The 22,280-nt window shown below is 33.2% G+C and overlaps 2 protein-coding genes and 1 long non-coding RNA gene across 5 annotated transcripts in view; 1 reads left to right on the plus strand and 2 right to left on the minus strand.

Annotated features, from left to right (window-relative positions):
- The window catches only part of LOC114335972 (uncharacterized), a 130,046-nt gene that overhangs the window by 21,249 nt on the left and 86,517 nt on the right, over positions 1–22,280 (plus strand). For all 3 annotated transcript variants that reach the window (XR_007696732.1, XM_050645248.1, XM_050645247.1), the window contains exon 3: positions 538–731. Coding sequence is in view for 2 of the 3 variants with exons in the window: in XM_050645248.1 (XP_050501205.1) it covers positions 538–731 (194 nt within the window). In the remaining variant the exon portion in view is untranslated. The remainder of the gene's footprint in view (positions 1–537; positions 732–22,280) is intronic.
- On the minus strand, positions 6,338–7,343 carry LOC126881169 (uncharacterized). Its single transcript, XR_007696733.1, has 2 exons — positions 7,207–7,343; positions 6,338–6,860 (listed from the first exon to the last, which is right to left on the minus strand). It is a non-coding gene; the product is annotated as an uncharacterized LOC126881169 (long non-coding RNA).
- LOC126881168 (uncharacterized) lies at positions 16,681–19,260 on the minus strand. Its single transcript, XM_050645249.1, has 2 exons — positions 19,147–19,260; positions 16,681–19,045 (listed from the first exon to the last, which is right to left on the minus strand). Exon 2 carries the CDS (start codon positions 18,948–18,950, stop codon positions 17,583–17,585), a length of 1,368 nt encoding a protein of 455 aa, XP_050501206.1. The 5' UTR covers positions 18,951–19,045; positions 19,147–19,260; the 3' UTR covers positions 16,681–17,582.

The raw sequence follows: 22,280 nt of genomic DNA on the forward strand, positions 1-22,280 counted from the left end.
TGACCAACTCGAGACAAACAGCTCCCCACTGCTCAACCTCTTCAGTTGAAGACTTAAAAAGGCAAACACATTGTAAACTATATCACTTGAGAAAGGCACTCTGCCGAAACAGCTGTAGTCACTTAGTTATAATAAATTTTGTGGAAGTATAGAAAACAAACGTTTTCAGTGTTTTATTGTTACACAAATGTCCAACATAAATATTCTGCTTTAACAACGTTTTGTTTCTTGTTTTTTTTTTCGGCAAAAACGCGCTTCAACTTGAAATGTTATGGGTTTGTAGACACCTAAAGAGGACGATAGATGGGTATTATAACATGCTGCTAAAAATTAAAAATTATTTTTAAACTTTTTTTCTGTTTCAAAAATTATGCGATACTTTTTGCGTTTAGTGTATTTGTTTTTCTTATATTTATTCTCGATGTTGTAAATTATCTATATCCATATTGTATTATATATGTTAACACAAATTTGAGCAAAATGGAATTGCTTTCTTTGTGGAGTTGTAAAATTCAATTGTAGTATTTTTATTTACAGATTTGGCATTACAATGAAAAATAAAAGAGATGTAAACCAAATTGCCAAGGACAATAATGTCACAAGCTGCAAGATTCCTAAAATGGCTCCAAGCAATACAAAACACCGCGTTCCTGATGAAAATCTTCTTGCGGAATTAGAATGTCCTGTTTGCAATGAATATATGGTACCACCGATTTACATATGTGGTAATGGTAAGTATTAAAATTAATACATAGATTAATTAAATTAAAGTTAACAAGATTATAATTACACCTAAGTGAAGTTCAATTTGGGTTTAGAGCAGGACTAGAAACGATATAAGTAAGCACTTTTTAGTTTTTAATTTCTAATACCCATAGTCAAGGATGTTAACTTATGGTCCGTTCATAAATTGTTGAGAGCACGAAATTTGCCTCGAAGTCATAAAACGGTCGTAAAAGTAGTAAAATCATAGGCGGAGGTTCCTGAAGTGTTTATTCATTAAAATAATGGATATTTACATTTATCTTCCTTTTCAAAACGTTTATCAATATTCTATTTTGAATAAAATACGGTAGTAATTAGCGTCTCGAATATTTGTTTTGCGAATTTTGTGCGGTGCGTGAGTAGATTTTTTTCCATATTCCTACGAACATATACGCACATCATCATCTCCATCATCAATTTTTACACCGGTACTGTTACGTACAGTCAGTAAGTCTGTATGTTCACCAAGAGAGAAGACTATTGTTTAATGTTCATGTAACTATAACGTTCACCGTGCTCTAGCTTCACAGAATCCCACAAACACTGTTCTGAACATAATCGAGAGTTGTACCAACATGACGAGCGTAGGGGAGTTAACAATGTAATTACAGGTTCCTATCAGAAAGAAAAAAAATAAGGTACCTATAGCTAACCCAAATTCAAACGAACAATTAAAGAGGCGGAAAAAGCCTATTAAAATTGATGAATTTGCCAAAAAGGGCATTCCAAGGAAAATTCACGGATTTTTTTTTTTCAAAAAAGAAATACCCAACTTAAACAAGATGTTATAGACGACCCGAATTTGCCTCATATCGGACGCACCAAATAGGGAACTTGCACATTTTTTTTATTACATAATATTGTTCAGTTTTTGTATAAAAATGAGATTTCCAAAATTTCACGTTTCAAAAATTCATAATAAATTAGAAGTACAAATTTAAAGTATTCTGTATCTTAAAATAGTTCAAACGACCCGTGACGTCACAGAGTTTAACTATTGGCTGTGAGTTTCGACGGTAGCGCTATCTCGCGGTTTAAAACTTATACTTTTCTGATAAAATTTATGTATGTGAAATATACAAAACGAGAAAAATAGATACTTATCTAGAAAGACACAAATTATGAACTGAAATATTATTGTAACCTGATTACTAAACGAACACACAGAATTAATAGTAAAATTAATTATGTTTTTTATTTTATTCATTATAATTTTAATATTTAATATATAAGTTCGTGCGACTGGATGACTGCTTACGCAAGAGACCATTGAGAAAAAGAATAAGTTTATATGAATTATTTAACATTTTAAAGGTTACCTCTGTTTATTTTTGTGTGCTTACTGCTTTGCTTATTAAAATTTGTAATTTGTATGAATTGTAATTTGTTTGAATTCTATCAAAATGGATATTAAACATTATACTGGATTCATGTCTTATTTCACATGATTTCCAATTTCAATCAGCAACACCAAAAAAGGAAAGGATTTAGTTGATGCAGGACATGTACGCAATGTTTCCGAATATAATAACTGCATCCAGTACTGTTATATTCAATATTTTTACATGAATCAATACAACAGCTGCAATATCTTGTTTTCTTTTTTGAAAAATCCATATTATCCGCCATTTCAGTTTATGAAGTTTATCAAATGCAATGACATATAAGAGGATAGACACAGCAACAACTATAAAAAGTGTCCGAAACATATTCTTCGCTGAAGTATACGTTTTGATAGGAAGGGGAAAAATTTTTACGAACACGACACGATCATATATTGTTTTGTTTGTATGTGCATATTTTATCGTTGTTTGTCTTGTGTTTATCATTGTGAAAATCAAATTATATTTTAAATTTTTGGGATTGTAGAGTGAAAATCGAGAGTTATCAAGTAACTCTATGAGAATACGGTAACGTTATAAATAACATGTAAAGTATACAGTAAAATAGCGTTACCGTATTCTCCTAGGGTTACTTGATAACTCTCTAATGTCTAATGATCTTTGTGACACCCGATTCTGTGTCAGATATAGGGGAGTTCTCCGTCCATCCTGTTATATGTCAATGATCAAATGCACAAAACAAAACTGCCAACTGCCGCTAACACAGCGTTGCCACATTTTATTTAGAAAATCTACTGTAAAGTTTAGCTAGTAATCTACTTATCAAAAACTAAAGTATACTATAAAACTTTATTAATATATTTGTATATAATTTAGGACTTTTTATAATAAAAATAACAGCTGACTAACTAGAAATTTTTTTTATTTAGCTAATGCCTCGACAACTAATGGGTATTGGCATGGTGATGGTACAGTGGATTTTACCAATTAGGTAGCTAGTGTTATGTGTAGTGTGTGTTGAGTAAGTGTCTTGTTACTTTGCAAAGTCGATGTCATTGTCTTTGCAGAGACGCTAATTGTATCCGAACGTCAGCGGTCCCTCCGGTGGGTACCAATCCCACAAGGATAGAAACTATTTTCATTTATTAATGTATAATAAACGAAAAATTCTCTACCCTGGTGAGATTCGAACTTACGACCATTCGGACCTTTCGATCCAAAGGTAGGCACACTGAGCCACAGAGGGAGTTTAACTAGAAATTAATATGACTGTTTGTAAACAAAAACCAAACTTTTTTATATTTTAACTGGGGAACAAAATGACCAACTATAATTAATTTTTATCAGTTTCATATTTAATATTTGTATATAATATTTTGTCATCCACTGATTTTAACATCTGCATGTCTGGATCACATTCTTCAAACAATTATTTCGCATTTTACATTAGAAACACGCAAACACAACATTTGTTGTTTTGCAAAGTTAATTATATTATAATTAGATATTTTAGTTTTCCATCGTTAGCTTCTAACAGGCTCACCGAATGCCAGAACTCTTCAATAACACCTGAAATAGGTACTGATTGCACTGCTACTTGAAATCTGCAAGTTTGTTACACCAGAATCCAGTTTCATTTCTGTTTAATATTCATCATCTACGTCCTGGGGCTAGATTCCATGCACTGTAGATATCTACACTTCGCTTTCTATCGATGTCAATTGTCGTGAAAATATTTGAATTTTTAGCTTTAATTGAATTCTTTTCTAGTTTTGCTAGTTGATGCTGAAGTGACACTTAGTAAAACAAGAAAATATTTGAATTAAAACTAAAAATTCAAATATATTGACATTGATAGAAAGCGGTCGGCGGTGTTAGCGATTGTACACAGAATCCCACCCCTGAATCTTATTTTCGGTAATGACATTGGGAAATTATAACAAAATGTCTAAAAATTAATTTAGAAATGGGGTAAATACTATTAAAAAGCAAATTTTATTTTAGTCATAAGAAAATGTTGAAATATACCAAAATTCTACTAAAAAATATTGCCTACTAGAATTTTTTAAAAAATATCAAAAATCTACCAAAAATGTAGAAATCTACTAAATGTGGCAACGCCGCACTAACAGCGCTGGAGAAAACCGTCAAATCCCCTCTCCTCTACCCATGGCGCGCCATTTAAATTTATCAGATAAATGCACAAAACTGCCACTAACAGCGCTGGCGAAAGCTGTCAAATCCCCTCTACCCATGGGCTCATGGCCAATTAGGGAATCCATCGACCTGTCAAAGTTAAATCACGTGATCTTTGGTTGGCACACAAAACTGTTCTTAACCTAAACTCAATGTAATTATTGATTTTTCTTATTTGTTTTTTGTCGTGATTTTGAGGTAGTATAGTATTTAAAGACATTCATTAGATTAATTATTTTATAAACTTTACGTTTTTGGTGATTTTGAGTGCTGACAACATGCCTGTGACTTGTATATTAGTGAACTGTGGAAGTCCAACTGATCGGGATAATGTTAATTTTAATTTGTTTTTGTCCTGATTTTGAGCTAATATAGTATTTAAAGACATTCATTAGATTAATTATTTTATAAACTTTACGTTCTTGGTGGTTTTGAGTGCTGACAACATGCCTGTCACTTGTATAATAGTGAACTGTGCAAGTACAACTGATCAGAATAATGTTAATTTTAATTTGTTTTTTGTCGTGATTTTGAGCTTAATATAGTATTTAAAGACATTCATTAGATTAATTATTTTATAAACTTTACGTTTTTGGTGATTTTGAGTGCTGACAACATGCCTGTGACTTGTATAGTAGTGAACTGTGGAAGTCCAACTTATCAGAATAATGTTAATTTTAATTTGTTTTTTGTCGTGATTTTGAGCTTAATATAGTATTTAAAGACATTCATTAGATTGATTATTTTATAAACTTTTTGTTTGTGGTGATTTTAAGTGCTGAAAACATGCCTGTAATCTGTATAGTAGTGAACTGTGGAAGTCGAGCTGATTGGATAATGTTAATTTTTTTCGTGTTCCCTCTATAGGGCTTTTCATTCACAGTCATTTGTTTTGAGCTTCTGTCATATGTCGTATAATCCGTGTATAGTAATCGATGAAAAGCCGTATTAGAAACTCATTTATGTTTCCTCACCTAACTAAATTGTCAAATAACAGGACGCAGTCATGCTAGGAATTATGGTTTTTATTAATATTATTACAATTATGTATTTATATGTGACACTAACGTAACTAGTGACATTCATTTTTAGGCCAATGTGACAAACTTTATTAATAGTACTAAATTTTAACATTTATCCCCTATTTTGTTAAAACAATATTATTTTGTTTTTCATTCTATTCAAAATAAATGCAGTTTTGACAGGGAATTTGTTTTGTTATTTATTTATTCCATATAGACCTGGATCCCGCGTACCAAAAAAAAGTTGATTAATAGCAAGCTGAAAATTTATTAATAGCTTAATGGTGTCTAGTCCGACAAACTTTGATGTACGGGAACACTGGAAGTTTTAACTGTGGAACAGGTTAAAAATTTGGAACGTCAAACTACGAAAATTTTTATGTAATTTGTCAGATAAAACTTCCAATTGATTTGCTACCAATTCATTAAACTCTCATGCAAAAACCAGACTGGTGAAAAAATCACCAACTGGGCATTTTAATGATAGAACACGAAGACCATGTCAAACTACAGGAATCATGTTGGTTAGTAATAGCAGTCTGATTTTTGCATGAGAATTTAATGAAAGGATAACAGATCAATTGGATGTTCTGTCCGACAAAATATATGGGATGTTTTTGTAATCTGATGTTCCAAATCTGAGTTTCCAAACTGTTTCACAATTAAAACTACCCCTGTTCCAGTGTCACAATACATCAAAGTTTGTCCAACTGGACACCGTTAAGCTATTAACAAATTTTCAGCTTGCTATTAATTAATTTTTTTGGTACACGGGATCCAGACCTAATAGGTTTGTTCATAGTACGACACAAACGATTAGCAACTGCTGCCAACCATCAGATGCATGAGCAGTTAACAGTTAGCGTTGTGCAGTTAATAGTTAGCATTCATAGACTACGAATGCACATGTGTCTGATGGTTGGCAAGAGTTGCTGATCGTTCTACGAACAAACCTATCAGTAAGCACAATTTGTAATATCCATGGGTAGTTACTAACAGAAAGAGGCAGGATTCGATTTTTAAAACATTTATTTTAGAGTCAAAACATAGTCATACCTTAAACGATAAATGTATATTATCATTACAAGTTGATACTAATTACAAAAATAAATACACATTTAAAAGACCAATACATAATTACTCATGATGAAGAAGAACATTATAATTAAAAATGAATAACCATTTTCATATCGCTGCAACACAATGCCAAAGCCATCTTATATTTCAATTCGTTTAGTGAGCACAACAAGCACTCTGACTGAACAGTTTCAAAACTCATTAGTTTTTCATCAGAGAATGCATATGTTGCTATCTCCAAACCATGTAGCTGTAACATATGTACATACATTGGGTTCTTCTTCGTCTGTCTTGCCCTGAGCATACTAAGCTAAAAATAGGATTGCTGCAATACGGCTGCAGACTTCACTATTACCGGCCATACGCATACAATGTAAATTTGCTATGTCATCAGAACTGGCTATCACCCCACCCAAGCATTTAGTCGTTTAGCATTAGATTTTTGGAAATGCTTCACCTAAAAAAAATATTTTATTTTTTTGGAAATTCTTCAACTACAAAAATTTATTTTTATTAGAGTATTTGCGTTCTTTACAATGATTGAGAATATTTTATTTAAAATCAGACATTCATATAATATAATTTTAGAACAATCATGACAGTAATTCAAATATATGGCAGTAATAAATCATTTTCAGAGAATTATGGAGTTCGCAGTTTACAGATTAGGACGATGATATGTCTGGTTTCATACAGATATATAAACGTAAATAAATCTAATATTTAAAACCAATTTATCCAAAAGACACTAATACTGTTATCCATATATTTCTTAATGGTGAATAAATAAAATAAAGGCATACCTTTCCGACAATAATATGGAAATCAGGAAATCATTAACAATTTTTACTCCATTCAAAACAAATCCAGCTGTAAAATATTTATGTGCCTGAAGGCTTTTGTATGCTTTCATCTCCTGCTTAGAGTAGCAACTGTGACATATCAGATTCCACCAGATATGTATAAATATCTATAATAGTAACTTGATGGACTGCATTTTACTGTAAAATCCAATTCTGACTGAATTGCGTATGGATCTAAATCCCCAATTATTTTCAGCTTCAATAAATATCTAGAACAATAAAAGAAATAATGTTATTGCTTGCAAAATTCATCATTAATGATAAATATCGGGGCAAAATGAACAGTAAAAAAAATTGTTTCGCCTACCTTTCTCGCAACATCTGGAGTTTCCAATAATAATTTCCTTAAATAATCAGTTTGCATTGTGGTAAAGTTTATAAAGTTCACAAAAACAGGAAACGAAATCCAAATGAATCCAAAATACGACGATAAACAATGAAAAATCATTGAAAAATAGATGCAAACATAACCTCTTTGTTAGTTTGTGTGCCAACCAGAGGTCACGTGGTTTGGGTTTGGATTGCCTATGGAGACCTGTAAGAAGGAGTGGAAACGCAATGCATCGTTTGTGGGCTAACTTTTCAACCTCTGATTCAACTTTCAGCAATCGCCGCTAGAGGCGCAAGTGTTCGAATAGGTGCTACAAATACATTAGCTCTTATGGACTTATTTAATATTTAACTCATTTTATTTTTGTTTTTAGCGTAATTAGACATTAATTTATTGGTGGATTGTAGCTGAATATGTTTTATGCCAAAAATAAATTATTTTAACCTTATAACATATCGACGTGTGGTAAAAAGTGTATTCTTTATATACCATTGTAGATGGAGATGTGACATCAAATTTAAATTTGTCATTACTTTAATATGTAGGACAGCTTATTTTGAAGCGGAAATATTTTGTCACATTATCTAACTGCCACATTTATATACCAATGGTATTTCAACGGCAAATTAATGTTTTAATATCTTTGTAACTGATATTAAAAAGTTTGTTAGTTGAAAAAATTGACTTAACTGTACGTAATTGTTTTTAAAAAGTTTAAAAAGTTATTTAAATAATTTGAAGTTTATTGATCAATTTTTTTTAATTAGGTATTCTTTTTATCAAAATTTAAACTGCTTTTTTTTAATACTTCATTTATCTATATTCTGAAAGCTTACCTATCAGATGTTTAAATTTAGTTAATAAAAATATATGTCTATAAACTACGCAGACGATAGTCTGACTTTTATAAAATTAATGTTAATTTTTGTGAAATATTTTGTCTCAAAAAATGCATTGTTTCGACAGAAAAACTTTCAAGATCGTCCTACTATTATCACTATAATTTAGGTTAAAATAAAAACCAATAATAGGCACAAATTTTATTTACACCGAAGGAAATAACATACAAACGAATAGGTTTAATCCACGAACGTTATAAATAACATAAAGACAAATCTTTATAAAAAGTCTTTATTAACTTCGTTAAGTTCCCTTTTGAATTTTTTATCGGAACGATAACTCGATATAAATCCCGGTACGAAGCAAGTTCTTTTAGTGTAAGCTTTCTTGGCACTCATATTTAAATAATATTAACCACCAAAACCAATAATCTTATATTAACTACGAATAATTAATTATTTTCGAAATTTTCACATTCACTCCAATGCAAAAGTAGCATCTATTTCTACGCCACCGCCGCCCTAGCGAGAAACCAAGCAAACAGGCAAAATTGTGTACAAAAATTTCAAGGTCGTCCTATCTCGATTCCTCTCCTTTGTGTAGGTCTCCATAGGATTGCCTAATATGGTTTCGTTTATGGTTATATTTGGGTATATTCTTCTTCTTCTTCTTTAGTTTATTGGCCTCCACCTACTTGGGTATTTGGCCAGCTCGTCGTCGCGTAATAAAGGAAAAATATTTATAATCCAATGACATTTATCGTACCTCATTGTAATAATATATACCAGTTTGTTGAGATTGGAGTTTGATACAGTTTTTGAAGGAAAGGAAAGAAGGTTTACTATGAAAAATAAAACCATTTTGTAGAAGTACAAGTTTTCTATGAATAGTTCAGACGATCAAAAACACTTGTAAAGTCACATAACTGTATATTCTACTGACGTTTATAATCCCTAATAATTTAAAATTATATACAATTTTGTTTACGAATGTAAACATATTATAACCCCGTGACGTCACGACGCGTTTTGGGCTGGTTGGTATAAGTTGAGAGTCTTTAGGGGCCAAACGAAAGACAAACAAAACTTTTTTATCTTTGATACATGTTTTAAATTATGTTCTGTTGTGATTTATAACATTTTTTTCGAATTTAAAATTTTATGCAAGTTCCCTATTGTGGCAAGTTTTAAAAGAATTAAATTTCTGGTGGGAGCAATCGGACTAAAAATCACTTTTGATTGACCTGGAAGAGATAATATGTTGGAGAAGAAATTATTTAAGATTCATACGAAAATTCCGGGATGAAAGAAGGCCAATCTACTATCAGGACGAAACGTGGGTAAACTCAGGTCATAGCGAGATGCAGAAGACGTAATAGTAGAAGAACCAAAAATAATGTGGGATTTTGACAACGTATTTGATACGACTGTAGAGACACAACGGCTAATTATTAACCTGCAAGACGACTCGGCTTCCGAAGATGATTTTGTTTATTTTGAATTTGAATAGTTTTGTAATCGTAGTTTGTATAATTTAAAAATGGGTATTAATTAAATAAAAATGTATCTTTTACAAATTGCAAGTAACTTTTTATTTTTGAATAAAATAAAGAAATTTTATTAAAACAAGAATACAATTTACATTAAATACCGTTTATAAAATACAGTAGATAATATTAATATATTATTTATTTAGTTCAAATAAATGTTTTAATCATATACTCTACGACACTGGTTGGTCATTTGTACCCAAAACACCTACAAAATCGGATTATAAGCTTTACAGCTCTATTGTATTCCTTCAGATAGAAGGTGGGTTAGTCGAAAACATCTTAAACTGTGAGTTTTAAGTTGGCTTTTGTTATTATATCATATTACTTGTCCTCTCTGTATTTCAGTATTTTGACCCTCATTTATGAGGGTCAAACTTATAGTGAGCTCTCAAGAATTTGTGAACGGGCCATAGGTGTGTTTGTATGTTTCATCAATTTCGAGAAGGCATTTGACAAACTGCCACATAGGAAACTAATCGATATCCTAAAACATCAGGACTTGATAGTAAGGATATAAGACTAATTTCTAGAAATTTATGTCTACTTCGGCCTCATTATGTGTAATAATAAATACCGATTTCTACAGTTAATCCTACAAGATAATATTAAGAGCAAGAGAGGCCCTGGACAAAGATGTATATCCTGACGAGCTGATCATGGACTGGCCTAACATTAATTGATCTACTTCGAGCTGAAGTCAATAGAATAAGATCGAACAATGTGGTCGCCAACATCATAAGTAGTGTATATTTCCAATAATCCTTTATATTACTTGTATCTCATTGGGATATTGCCTGATACCATAACTGATACTGAGTACTGCTCATCCATAGGTCGATCTGATACATCAGCGCAATCTAGTTTAAGTCGCAGGTCCGTTTGGATTTTAAACTACTACGTTAAACTTTTTGCTTGCTGGTCGGGGTTTAACAGAATTTAGAGATACTCATAAGTCGTAGAATAAGGATTTTGTATTTTGGATATACGATCTTACACTGTTTCTATATTAAACTACCTACTCTTTTTCAAGAAATTAGCACACTACTTTGAAATATTAAGAGGCTACAATAGCGATCAACAGGTAGCATCAAATGCGGTCCAAGTTTGCGGCTGTAATTTTGGCTATTTTGTCGAGATATTTGGCACACATATTCGTAATATAATAAAGAATGGCGGTACAGAGCCCAATTTGCACTGGCGAAGCGTCCATGTAACCACTGTTACCATTGGTAACAGTTAAAAAAATCTTGCCAATAAATATTTTATAATGATGAATAATTCCATTTATCATTATTTTTATCAATAGAAATATATTATTATATTATGTGTTAATAGTACCTAATTCAGTAAATAGCCAACTACTCGTAGACACACGAAAATATTGGCGAGTTTATGTGACTCAGTTGCACTTTATTATAGTCTGTTACCAGTCTCATTTGTGGTTACAATGAATGGTTATTTCGCTGTCGCTCGGGCGGCTCGGGACCGGCTAGTGTCTGAAAATTTTGAAGGAGCGACGCGCGACGGGCGTAAGCGCGCTCTGTATATCAGTAGGGCTGTTACCAGATTTAAATTTAGTTACAGTACATATAAAAAGTGTGCGTGCAGTTCACCATGGATGAGTGTCTTTGCGTAATCGATCTGTAACCAGAAAGAAGAAGATTTTCTGTTGGAGTGAATGCACAGAGAGTGATAAACTCCAACAGAAGTAGGAAAAAGAAGATCTACTTAATGTAGCCAAAGGAACAAAAATGTGTGGCTTCTACGTTGGAAGAAGCTGAAGTAACTAAAATACTACTTCGCAGTAGTACTTGTATGGGAAGATGTAAAGACAAAGAGTATATAATTGATATAGGACTGGAGATGGAAAATTATGAATAGATAGATGTAACTTGAATAGCTAGCTCAATATGCAAGAGAATGGCCACTTGACACTCAAGGAAGGATTCGGCCAATTTGCACGGCTATTTCTGGCTGGACAATAAATTAAAGGAAATGACAATGATGGCTAGAAAAGAAGATATTAAGACACTGTTCACAAAGTAGATAAGGTAAATATAATAATATAATGAAAATAGAATAAATTTTTGGGCGCCAGAAGAAGGATAACTGGGTTAACCCTCTTCCAGGTATCCTACGCTGCTATAGAGTATATTAAATTTGTAGTACAAGTATGTTAAATGTTATTAAAGATTATTAAGTTATAAAATATATTATCAAGATAAAGGAGTAATAAGAAAAAAAAATCACAATAAATGTATATTTATTGAATGTAACTACCAGATTTGCACAATCTCCGAGTTAAGACAAGTAACTAGTATGTAACTCTAACATAACAAAAAAAAATACTAGTGAAAGTCATTTACAGAATTACCTTACAAATATAATCTAAGAATAATCTTAATAAGGTTAGAAAATCTGAATAAGGGTACCTCTAATACAGAAAGTACAACTTACACTTGGTTAGTAGTAACTACCCTCACCCAATAACAATGGTACGATTATCATACGTACACTTAATTCAATACTACCTGATAATATGAACAAGATATTTAATATATGTATGTACAACTCAATGAGTTGACGGGTACCAAGTCCCTAAGTGAACCAACGGAGTTCTGGATACCAAAGATCCTTTTACCGACTCGTGGTTCTTAATAATAATGGCAAGTAAAACTAGTACCTTCCTGAGGGGATGGGTACTAGGGATTTATTCGAATTTAATATAAAAATTAATAGTTAAAGTTAAATAATTTGAATAATAGAAATTTTTAATGATATTTGAAGTTAATTTGAAAAATTTAATTTAAAATATACTAAAATAATTAAAGGAGTTTAAATAGTTATATAAAAGGGAAACAAGCCAAAGAATAATAAAAAAAATATAAGAGTACCAACACTATTGTATGGGAAAGTATCTGAGCTCAGAGATTCTCACCATGGAGGTTACGCAGCTTTGGGGAACGCTATCAATTATTATACTGTTCTGTAATACTATAAAAATCTTGAAAAGGGAAAGGTTATGTGCAATAAATTTATAAAGTACCTATATGAATAAACTAAGTATCCTGAAAATCACAAAAAACAGTCTAAATTTTTACTTAGAGCAAACCGAATGTTCATCAACACAAACCCCTTTTCACAATCTTCCAATGTTCCTTGCGGTGCGTTCCTTGCTGTGTATTCCCCAAATTGACCGGGATGCAATGAGCACAAGGGGGTGCTAACTTCCTCTTGCAACTGTCCTGCTGGAGGTACAAGAAAACAGGTGGAAAAAAAACCAGTTGAAGGTACAGGCGAAAAAGATAGATATGGAGATATTCCAGGCTGGTCTCCTAGTGACCGTCTCTCTAGAAGTGGTCTACCTTGGTGGTCTTAGGTTTTCTTTTTTTTTATGATTTCATAGTGGTGGCTAAAAAAAACACATATGGTATTACTACCAATCCACCAATGTGTCAAAAAGAAGCAAGAGAAACGAGGAGGTGTTTTTATTCCTATGGGAATAAGAAGAAATAGGTCATTAAGTCCAAAAACTTGAATGACTAGACAGCTCGACTCTTTATTAAGTTGTTATCAGATGACCTTGTTCAAATAACACATGTGATTTTCAATTTGGCTACAAGATATAATTACTGTGAAAAAATATTTCATTATAATATATACACAGGTATATAGATATATTATACAAGGATGAAATATAGTATGATTAGGCAATGGATATTTGTTTGATCATGGTTCAAAAGATAGGAGATCTGTAGACTTGAAAGGAATATAAAAAAATTGAGTTTAAATTAGCTCTATTTTCCAACAGAAAGCACAAATTAGCAAAGAATATTCAATTATCTCTAGATGAGTTTGATCCATGAAAATAAACCATAGAAACCATGAACATAGACGACATGAAACTTAATTAGCAAGTTAGTCAAGAAAATTTCAATATGGCGGAAAATAAATTAATAAAAATTTTTATTTACCAGGCCGGAACTCATTTTAAATCTGCATTCAAATTCTTCAACTTCGTATTCACTAATAACTTTATATTCCCTAATGCTGGATGGATTCAATCTTTAATTATAATTTGGATCTTGAAATTGTGGGTAAAATATCAAGCTACCGACCTGCCACTCCGACACACTTCTAGAAAGCCAATGCCCTCTCGTTAGCTGGCTGACGATCTCCGCGGGCAATTCAATTCCCCTCTCCCATCGATACGCTGTCAAACGCAAGCAAACCAATGTTGCCACACTTAAAATGTGACGTCACAAGCATTTAAAATTCTGTGATGGTGTTATGTTATATTTTAATAACCATTGAAAGAAAATAATTCTAAAAATAATGAAATAATATCTTCCCATCAATAATGAATTCTATAAGGGGCGGAACGTCACATTCCCTTTTGACCACGAGAAAAAAAAATTTTAATTAAAATTTTTTTTTTCACATATTAAACTAAAGTAGTAGTACTTAGTGTATCATTCCCCGTTGATTCGCAAGATTACAAATAATCACAACTAATAATCAAGGGAAAGCAGGATGGTCACTGCAGCAACTAACAGGAATTGCAAAAGATGACCCGAAGTCCTAGTAAACGTGACTGGTTTTTTTTTTCTTAAAAGCCAAACAACCTACAGATGAGATTTAATTTATAATGACAAATAAGTGTCGAATTGGCAGCAAATCCAAAGTTGTACTATCCCTGGACATCAGATTTATAAAGGGTATATCCAAGGACGAACAACCAGGCAAAGGTGTGAGCCAATTCATACCCTAACGCAAGTAAATATACTAAAGTCACCAAATAAATCAATAACTAAAATTAGTGAAGAATAATCGAACACTCAATCCAAAATTGGACTAACAATGGACACCAGATTTGTAATGGCATATCCAGAGAAGAACAATCAGGAAGATTTATGGAACAATTCTCACCAATACCGAATAATACAAATAGTAAACATACCAAAGGAATCCAAACACATTAACCAAACTAAATGTGGAATTGGACACTCAATCCAAAATCGGACTATCAATGGACACCAGATTTATAAGAGCATATCCAAAGAAGAACGATCAGGAAAATTTATGGACCAATTCCCACTAATACTAAATAAATAACTAAATTAGCTCTACATCTACCCTCATTCGGTAATATGAGCCTATCTAAACTAAATAATAAAAATGAAGGGTAACTTATAAGTACTATGACTATATGGTAAATACAAAATATGACGGGAACGAGCTCCCAATTTTTCATAAGACTGTATATTCAGGGGAACATACATAGGATTATCCAGGAGATATTCCTGAATCTAAGCAACAACTAATGCCTGAGGATAGAAGAGGGAATCTACTAAAAAGAAAATCAATAATTTGTCCCGACGGGTTGATCACTAACATTACGACTCTACGTATATGGATAATCAAAGCATCAATATACTATGAACTAAGAGACATAAAATAAGCAAACTAAACTTCCCTATTATCGTGTGAAAACGTGCCTGGAATATCTGGACTAATTACACAAGAATGGTTAGGAAATGTTGCGCACCGTTTCCCGACCGGAAATATTATCATGCATAAACATCCGCATACTCAACCATGAAAGACATGGATTACGAAATCGGATAGCAGTGATCAGTTGCTGAATTTCGAACCCACGTATTCACCAACTTTGAGCATTAACAGACTAGTTCATAAGAAGAAATATGAAAGACTCAAGAATTCATCTATAAACCAAAATTCCAAACTCATTCCAGAATTATACTGTGGAGAAAATAAGGATCTGAATTATTGTAAAGTATCTAACATGTCCGTGACAAATGTCAATAGCGTAACCCAATAACAAATTAAAAACCCCATCTTTCCAATATGGCAAATCCAATACTTACATGATATAAAAATAATATAAAAAAATAATAATAAGTAGGTAATCAAATATCCAAAATATAACACATAATCTAAGATATGGTAGTGTAACATAGTTCCATTTCTATTCAGCAAGAATACTTGTATGAGCCCACATATCCAAATATCTAATAATCAACAGCCCTTTTATTATAAGAGGTTGAGTACACAAACTAAAAGTACAAGTGGGGATTATCAACTTGGTATTACTATTGGCTGGATTAGTACTTGAGAATATTTGTCCATGAATTAAAATGCAATTCATAATACAAAAAAAATGATAAACTCATACAAGCGGTATTACACAAGAATTCGGTACCTAATAAGTAACTAATAAGTGAGAAGTCATCAAACCATGCCGAAGGTTAAAAATTATGCTATGGTCCTGCACTCTCTGGTGATTAAAAATTTAGACTAAAATACTATACCATAATAAAACGAGCTAAAGGCAAACACAGGAAGATATTAGCTTAAACAACCCTGTTAAGTTAATCTTCTTCCGATGAAGTTGAAGAATCAACATCGTCCATGGTATTGTCAGGCAGTAAATCCTTTACATGAAATTGACCAATTCGCTTATTAGTCAAATTGTCCTTTAATTCATAAATCAAAGGAGATATTACCCTTAAGACAGTACATGGGACATACTTCTGGCAAAACTTTGCAGAAATGGCATCACCCTTACTGGATTTGACAAAATTGCGCTTTAATACTCGATCACCAACAAAGAATCGCAGATCTCGTTTCCTCAAATTATAGTGCTGCTGGTTCCTTAGGTAAGAAGTTTTTTTTTTTTTTTTTATTAAGAAAAAGTCGCATCCACCTAATGGTTATTAGCGACGGAACAATACATAGGTTAAACAAAAATGTGGTACAATATAAGTATAGTACAATGGTAAGGTTACATGCATTATCTACAAAAACTTGTTATATTTTATTGAATACACCAACTGTTTTTAAAAAGTCAATTAAATTTTTGGTTCTTTATTATTGGCACCCAGAACAGACATATTTGATACGATATTAAAATCAATACGTTCTTGTGTATATTTTTGGCATTCAATGTTTGACAGTTACTTGTGTGTTACACGATTCACAAATAGGTGGTTCAGATCTTGAGACCAAATATGAGTAAGTAAGCCTGGTATGGCCTAGTCGTAGGCGGTTGAAAACTGCTTGCTCATAACAACTTTTATAAACTGTTTTGACTCTTTTTACTGTGTCTTTAATTGGTCTAAGTTTTAAATTTGAGTTTTGCCATTCATCGAGCCAGTCATTTAACACATATTGTTTTAACAACACTTTCAAGTCATTAGGGGCATATTGTAATACCGTTTCTGAATCCGCACCAGTCACTGCACTACGCGCACTTGAGTCTGCATCTTCATTTCCAAGGAGTCCAAATGAAGTTGACTATTCTACCATTTTGTTGAGATAAGTGAAACTCCAACGACTGCGGGAAAGTCGAAATAAGTGGTACTAAAATTGCAACTCCCTCACTTGCGCGAGCTGTGTTAGTTCGGTCTTTACGAAAGCATGTAAAATGTATTTGCGAATATGGGTTAGAAGATACATGATTAGTTTCCTGTAGACATATAATTTCGGGACAGTGTTCTGATTGAATGATATTGAGCATTGGTAAGCGATGGAAAAGCCCATCAACATTCCACTGTAAAATCGAGTTGAATGTTATGTTTCAGTTGAAGAGAGTTCACTCTCAGTAGTAGCTTCTTCACCGAGAAAACGTAGCAGTAGGGTTTTTAGCCTTGTAAAACGATATTTTGTGGCTCTATCTGGAATATATTGATAAGAGACGGTAAGCAAATTTACGAGACCAAGGAAATCAGATGTGAATTCTTTAACAATTTCGATAGGAGATTGGCTGCCTTGAATATTTTCAATAAGCATCATTAATTGGTCATAGCTTAAAATGGACGGTGTTGATTGTTTACTTAGATATGATTCAAGTGATTCGGGGATAGGTAATGAGCGTTTAGGTTTTTTATTCTTTTGAGTTTTTGTTTTATGAGGCTGAGCAGGAAGAAGAAATGTTTGATTATCAACGACATTTTCAACAGGTGGAGATAATGTTTCCTCTATGGTTCGTTTGGTGGAGGGACAGGGTGATTCTTTCGTGATCGCTAGTGAAGTCTGTGAAATTATCTCTATATTTTCGGCTGTAGCAGAAGATTCCAGTGGAGTATTTTCGTTAGTTTTTAAATCTTGGGTTGCTTCAGAAACGGGCTGTATAATTTCCACTGATGTAGAGTTAGAGGTGTTTGGTATGGATACTTGTGGAAATATTTCGGTATTTTTATTTTGATCATTATTAGAAGTTTGGTCTACTTGATTACCAGCATTGGTAGGAGAGTCAGAAGATTGAACAGTAGGGGGAGTTAAGGGTCCTGAAGGCTGAGAAGAAGAATTTTTATTGCTTGGACAGTTACTAGCAATGTGATTTATTTGTTTACAGATATAGCATGTCATACTATCCTGCGAAATGAATATTCTATAATTAGTATTATCATAATTCAGAAGAATTGAATCTGGGATCGTCGTGTTATGCGGACTAATAAACACTTGCCTTCTAAAACTTTTTATATGGCTATATTCTGGAAGAGAGGCACTGATCTTTAGGAAAGTGATTGGAGAAACTAAGTTTAGGCCGAGATGTTTTAATTCTTGGATGATTACTTCGTGTGGGATACTTGGACAAACATTTGATAGTACTATTCTTTCTGCAGGCGTTATGAGCCTTCTGGCCCTGACTGTTTCTCCATTTACCTGTATAGAACCATAGTTTGTCATAAAATCCTCAACAGCTTGCATGCAACTTAAATACATGCATATTCGATTATTAGATAGGCGAGACGAGAATAAGATATTTTTGGGATTTATTAAATTACCTAAAGAAATAAGATAATCTTGCAGTGGTGTATTATTAATAGCGCTAAAAAGTATTGCGTTTTCTTTTCCTGGGAAGAAATTTTGCTGTGAAGCTGCGGTAGAATAAGATTTATTCGCTGGGACATCCTGTATAGTAACATCTGATGACATATTGATAATTTATTTACGGTACTACCGAAACTAATTACTTTCGTTTCCCGCAAAAAACAAAACTGGTAAATTGTTTATAATCCATAAACCTGTGTCTATTTACAATAACTGGTGTAGTATACAGGAATATAAACTAACAAAACTGGTTTAAATACGCAAATATACGATTAAATAATGTATGTAGTATAAAACTTACAGTTTAAAGTTAGTTTGATCACTTTAACTATAATTAAAAACTGGTAGTTTCACTGGTAATAGACAAAATATCAAGAGCCGAGACACTACGTGTTTACAGCTCATTAACTTTTTCGGTACTCTCAAGAAGTTTTTAACTTCTTCCTAATGTCTGCGAAAATATGAGGTAACGTCTGGAGATCATCTAAGCGATGAAGTTTCTCAGATATTTGAGGAAGATTTTCGGAATTTTCTGAAATTACACCAAAATAATCACCTGATAAAGCAACATTCCTACCAAAATTCAGATATGCTGGAGAGCACTGGGTAACTTCATGGACAGAAGTCCTTATGGCTTGAGCTATGGAATGAATATATTGATCCCAAGCTCTGTGATCTGGGTATGTATAGGACCTTAGAGCTGTGACAATACTGCGATTTACTCTCTCAGTATGGTTTGCTTGTGGATGGTAAGCAGCATTATAAAAGGTCTTCTGAACCTTATATTTAGCTAAAAGATCTTTAAAGGCCTTTGATACAAACTGAGGACCATTGTCACATGACACAATTTGGGGAACACCATACACCAAAAAGACTTGTTCCTCCAAATATTTCAAAATTGCTGGAGTTGTGGCCTGACGAAGAGGACAAACTAAAGGAAATTTAGTGAAATAATCCACAACTACCAGACAATAGGTATTACCCTTGTAACTCCGAGGATACGGTCCAATGAGATCCATTGAGATCATCTGCCAAGGAAAATTGATGTTCCTGAAGGAACCCATAAGTCCCGCTTGTGGTAGGTTACTTGGTTTACAAGTAGCACAAACCATGCATTTAGAAATGTACCTTTTAATAGACTTCCGCATGCCAGGCCAATAATATAATTCGGCAATACGGTGATAAGTCTTATAAAAACCAAAATGACCAGCTGTAACTTCATCATGAAACATATGCAGAATATTTTCCCTATTTGGCGTAGGCACAACTATTTTCCACTCCGACGTTGGATAAGGACTCTATCGGACTAAAGGTGTGTTTGTACAGAACATTATTCTCTACCTTAAAATTAGGATATTTTTGTGGGTCTTGAGTAACCCTATCAATCATATTCTGATACCACACATCAGGGGTTAAAGAAGACAGATCTAGGACATTAATATCGTGGACACGTGAAAGAGCATCTGCAACCACGACCCCGTTTGCCTTTCTATGGACAATCTTATATGAATAGGCAGCCAGTTTACATATCCATCGAGAAAGTCTCTGAGAAGGGTTTTTCATACTATGAAGCCATACCAAGGAACTATGGTCCGTAATTATAGTGAAATTACGACCTTCCAAATAATAACGAAACGCTTCTAACCCATGGATGATAGCTAAGAGTTCTTTCTCTGTGGTTGAATAGTTTTTCTGGGCCTTATTCAACTTCTTACTAGTGTAAGCTATTGGGTGTTCAGAGCCATCCTTCAACTGAAATAATACGCCACCAGAAGCAGTATTAGAGCAATCTGTCATCAGATAAAAATGCTCATCAAAATTAGGTGACATCATGACCGGAGCGCTCGTTAAAGCATCTTTAACGCGCCTAAAAGCTTCATCGGCCTCAGGAGTCCAAGTAATGGTCTGTCCCTTTTTCCTGTTCTTCAAAAGATCAGTAAGAGGAGACAACAAGGTAGAGTATGACGGTACAAACCGACGATAATAGCCACACATTCCCAATATCCTACGGACTTGGGGGGTGGTCTTAGGTATGGGAAAATTTTTAATAGCTACTATTTTCTCAGGATCAGTCCTTAGCCCCTGGTTATCCACAACATAACCCAAGAACTTAAGACTAGGACGACAAAACTGACATTTATCCAAATTGATCGTTAGATTAGCTTCCTTAAGACGTAAAAATAACTTATCTAAAATTTCCATATGAAGGGAAAAATCTGGAGTGACAACCAAAATATCGTCCAAATAATAGAAAACATAGGGCTCTAACTGTGGACCAATGACTAAATCCATCAGACGACACATTGTCTGAGGAGCAGAAACAAGACCGAAAGGCATGGTGACAAACTGGAATAATCCTTTACCACTGACAGCAAAAGCAGTATACTTCTTGCTCTCTTCACTCAGTGGGATCTGTAAGAAGGCCTTAGACAAATCAATAGAAGAGATGTATTTGGCATTCTGAAGTTTGCTCAAAATCACATCTATTCTGGGGATAGGATAAGCATCCCTGTTCGTTGTGATACTGTTTAGTTTTCGACCGTCAAAGCAGATCCTGAAGGATCCATCCTTCTTCTTCGTTAACCAGAGTGGGGAACAATAGGACGACGTTGAATGTTCTATGATATTTAAAGCAAGCATCGAATCTACTTCTTTTTCTAAATCTGCCTGCCAGGCTTGAGGTATGGGATACTGATACAACCTAAAAGGAGTGGGATTTCCCACTTCGATAGTGTGAGATATTAACGGCGTACGACCTAGTTTGTCTTTTGAAGAAAGAGTAGTGAATTTAGAGATCATACTCTCTAATTGCCTTTGTTCGGAGCTTGATAAACTAGCAAAATCATGAATAGCACTAAGGGTAGATAAATTAAATTCAGATATGGAAAAAGAAAAATCAGAACAACTTAAGGTGCTATTGAAAGCATTGAAAAAGTCCATACCTAGAATTATAGAATTCTGCACGGAAGGCATAACATAGAATGTAATTTCTCTACATAAATCGGCCACTGTGATTTCAATTTGGAGTTTGCCCGTAATGGACTGAACTGTACCATCTGCAGTAGATACTTGCAAAGATGAAATGGGCATAATGGGAATACTAGAATTTTTCAATAAATTTAATGAATGTGCCCCTATCAAGGAAATATTAGAGCCACTATCTAACAAAGCTAAACACGATTGTCCTAGAATTTGAATAGGGAGATATGGCCTATTATCATTTTGTTTCCTAACTAATAAAGAATTAATATCTAGATCTAAAGTATTTGGTTGTCTAGAACCGTTATAGGGAACTAACTTAGACGTATCATCATCATTAACAAAACTAGAATCTAATATAGATAATGGAACTACATCACTATCACAATTATTATTGTTACGTTGAACACTACCAATCAAAGAAGAATTTGTAAATGAACATCATGTGTGCTGTTT

This window comes from Diabrotica virgifera, chromosome 3, assembly GCF_917563875.1.
Source record: "Diabrotica virgifera virgifera chromosome 3, PGI_DIABVI_V3a".
NCBI classification, from domain to species: Eukaryota; Metazoa; Arthropoda; class Insecta; order Coleoptera; family Chrysomelidae; genus Diabrotica; species Diabrotica virgifera.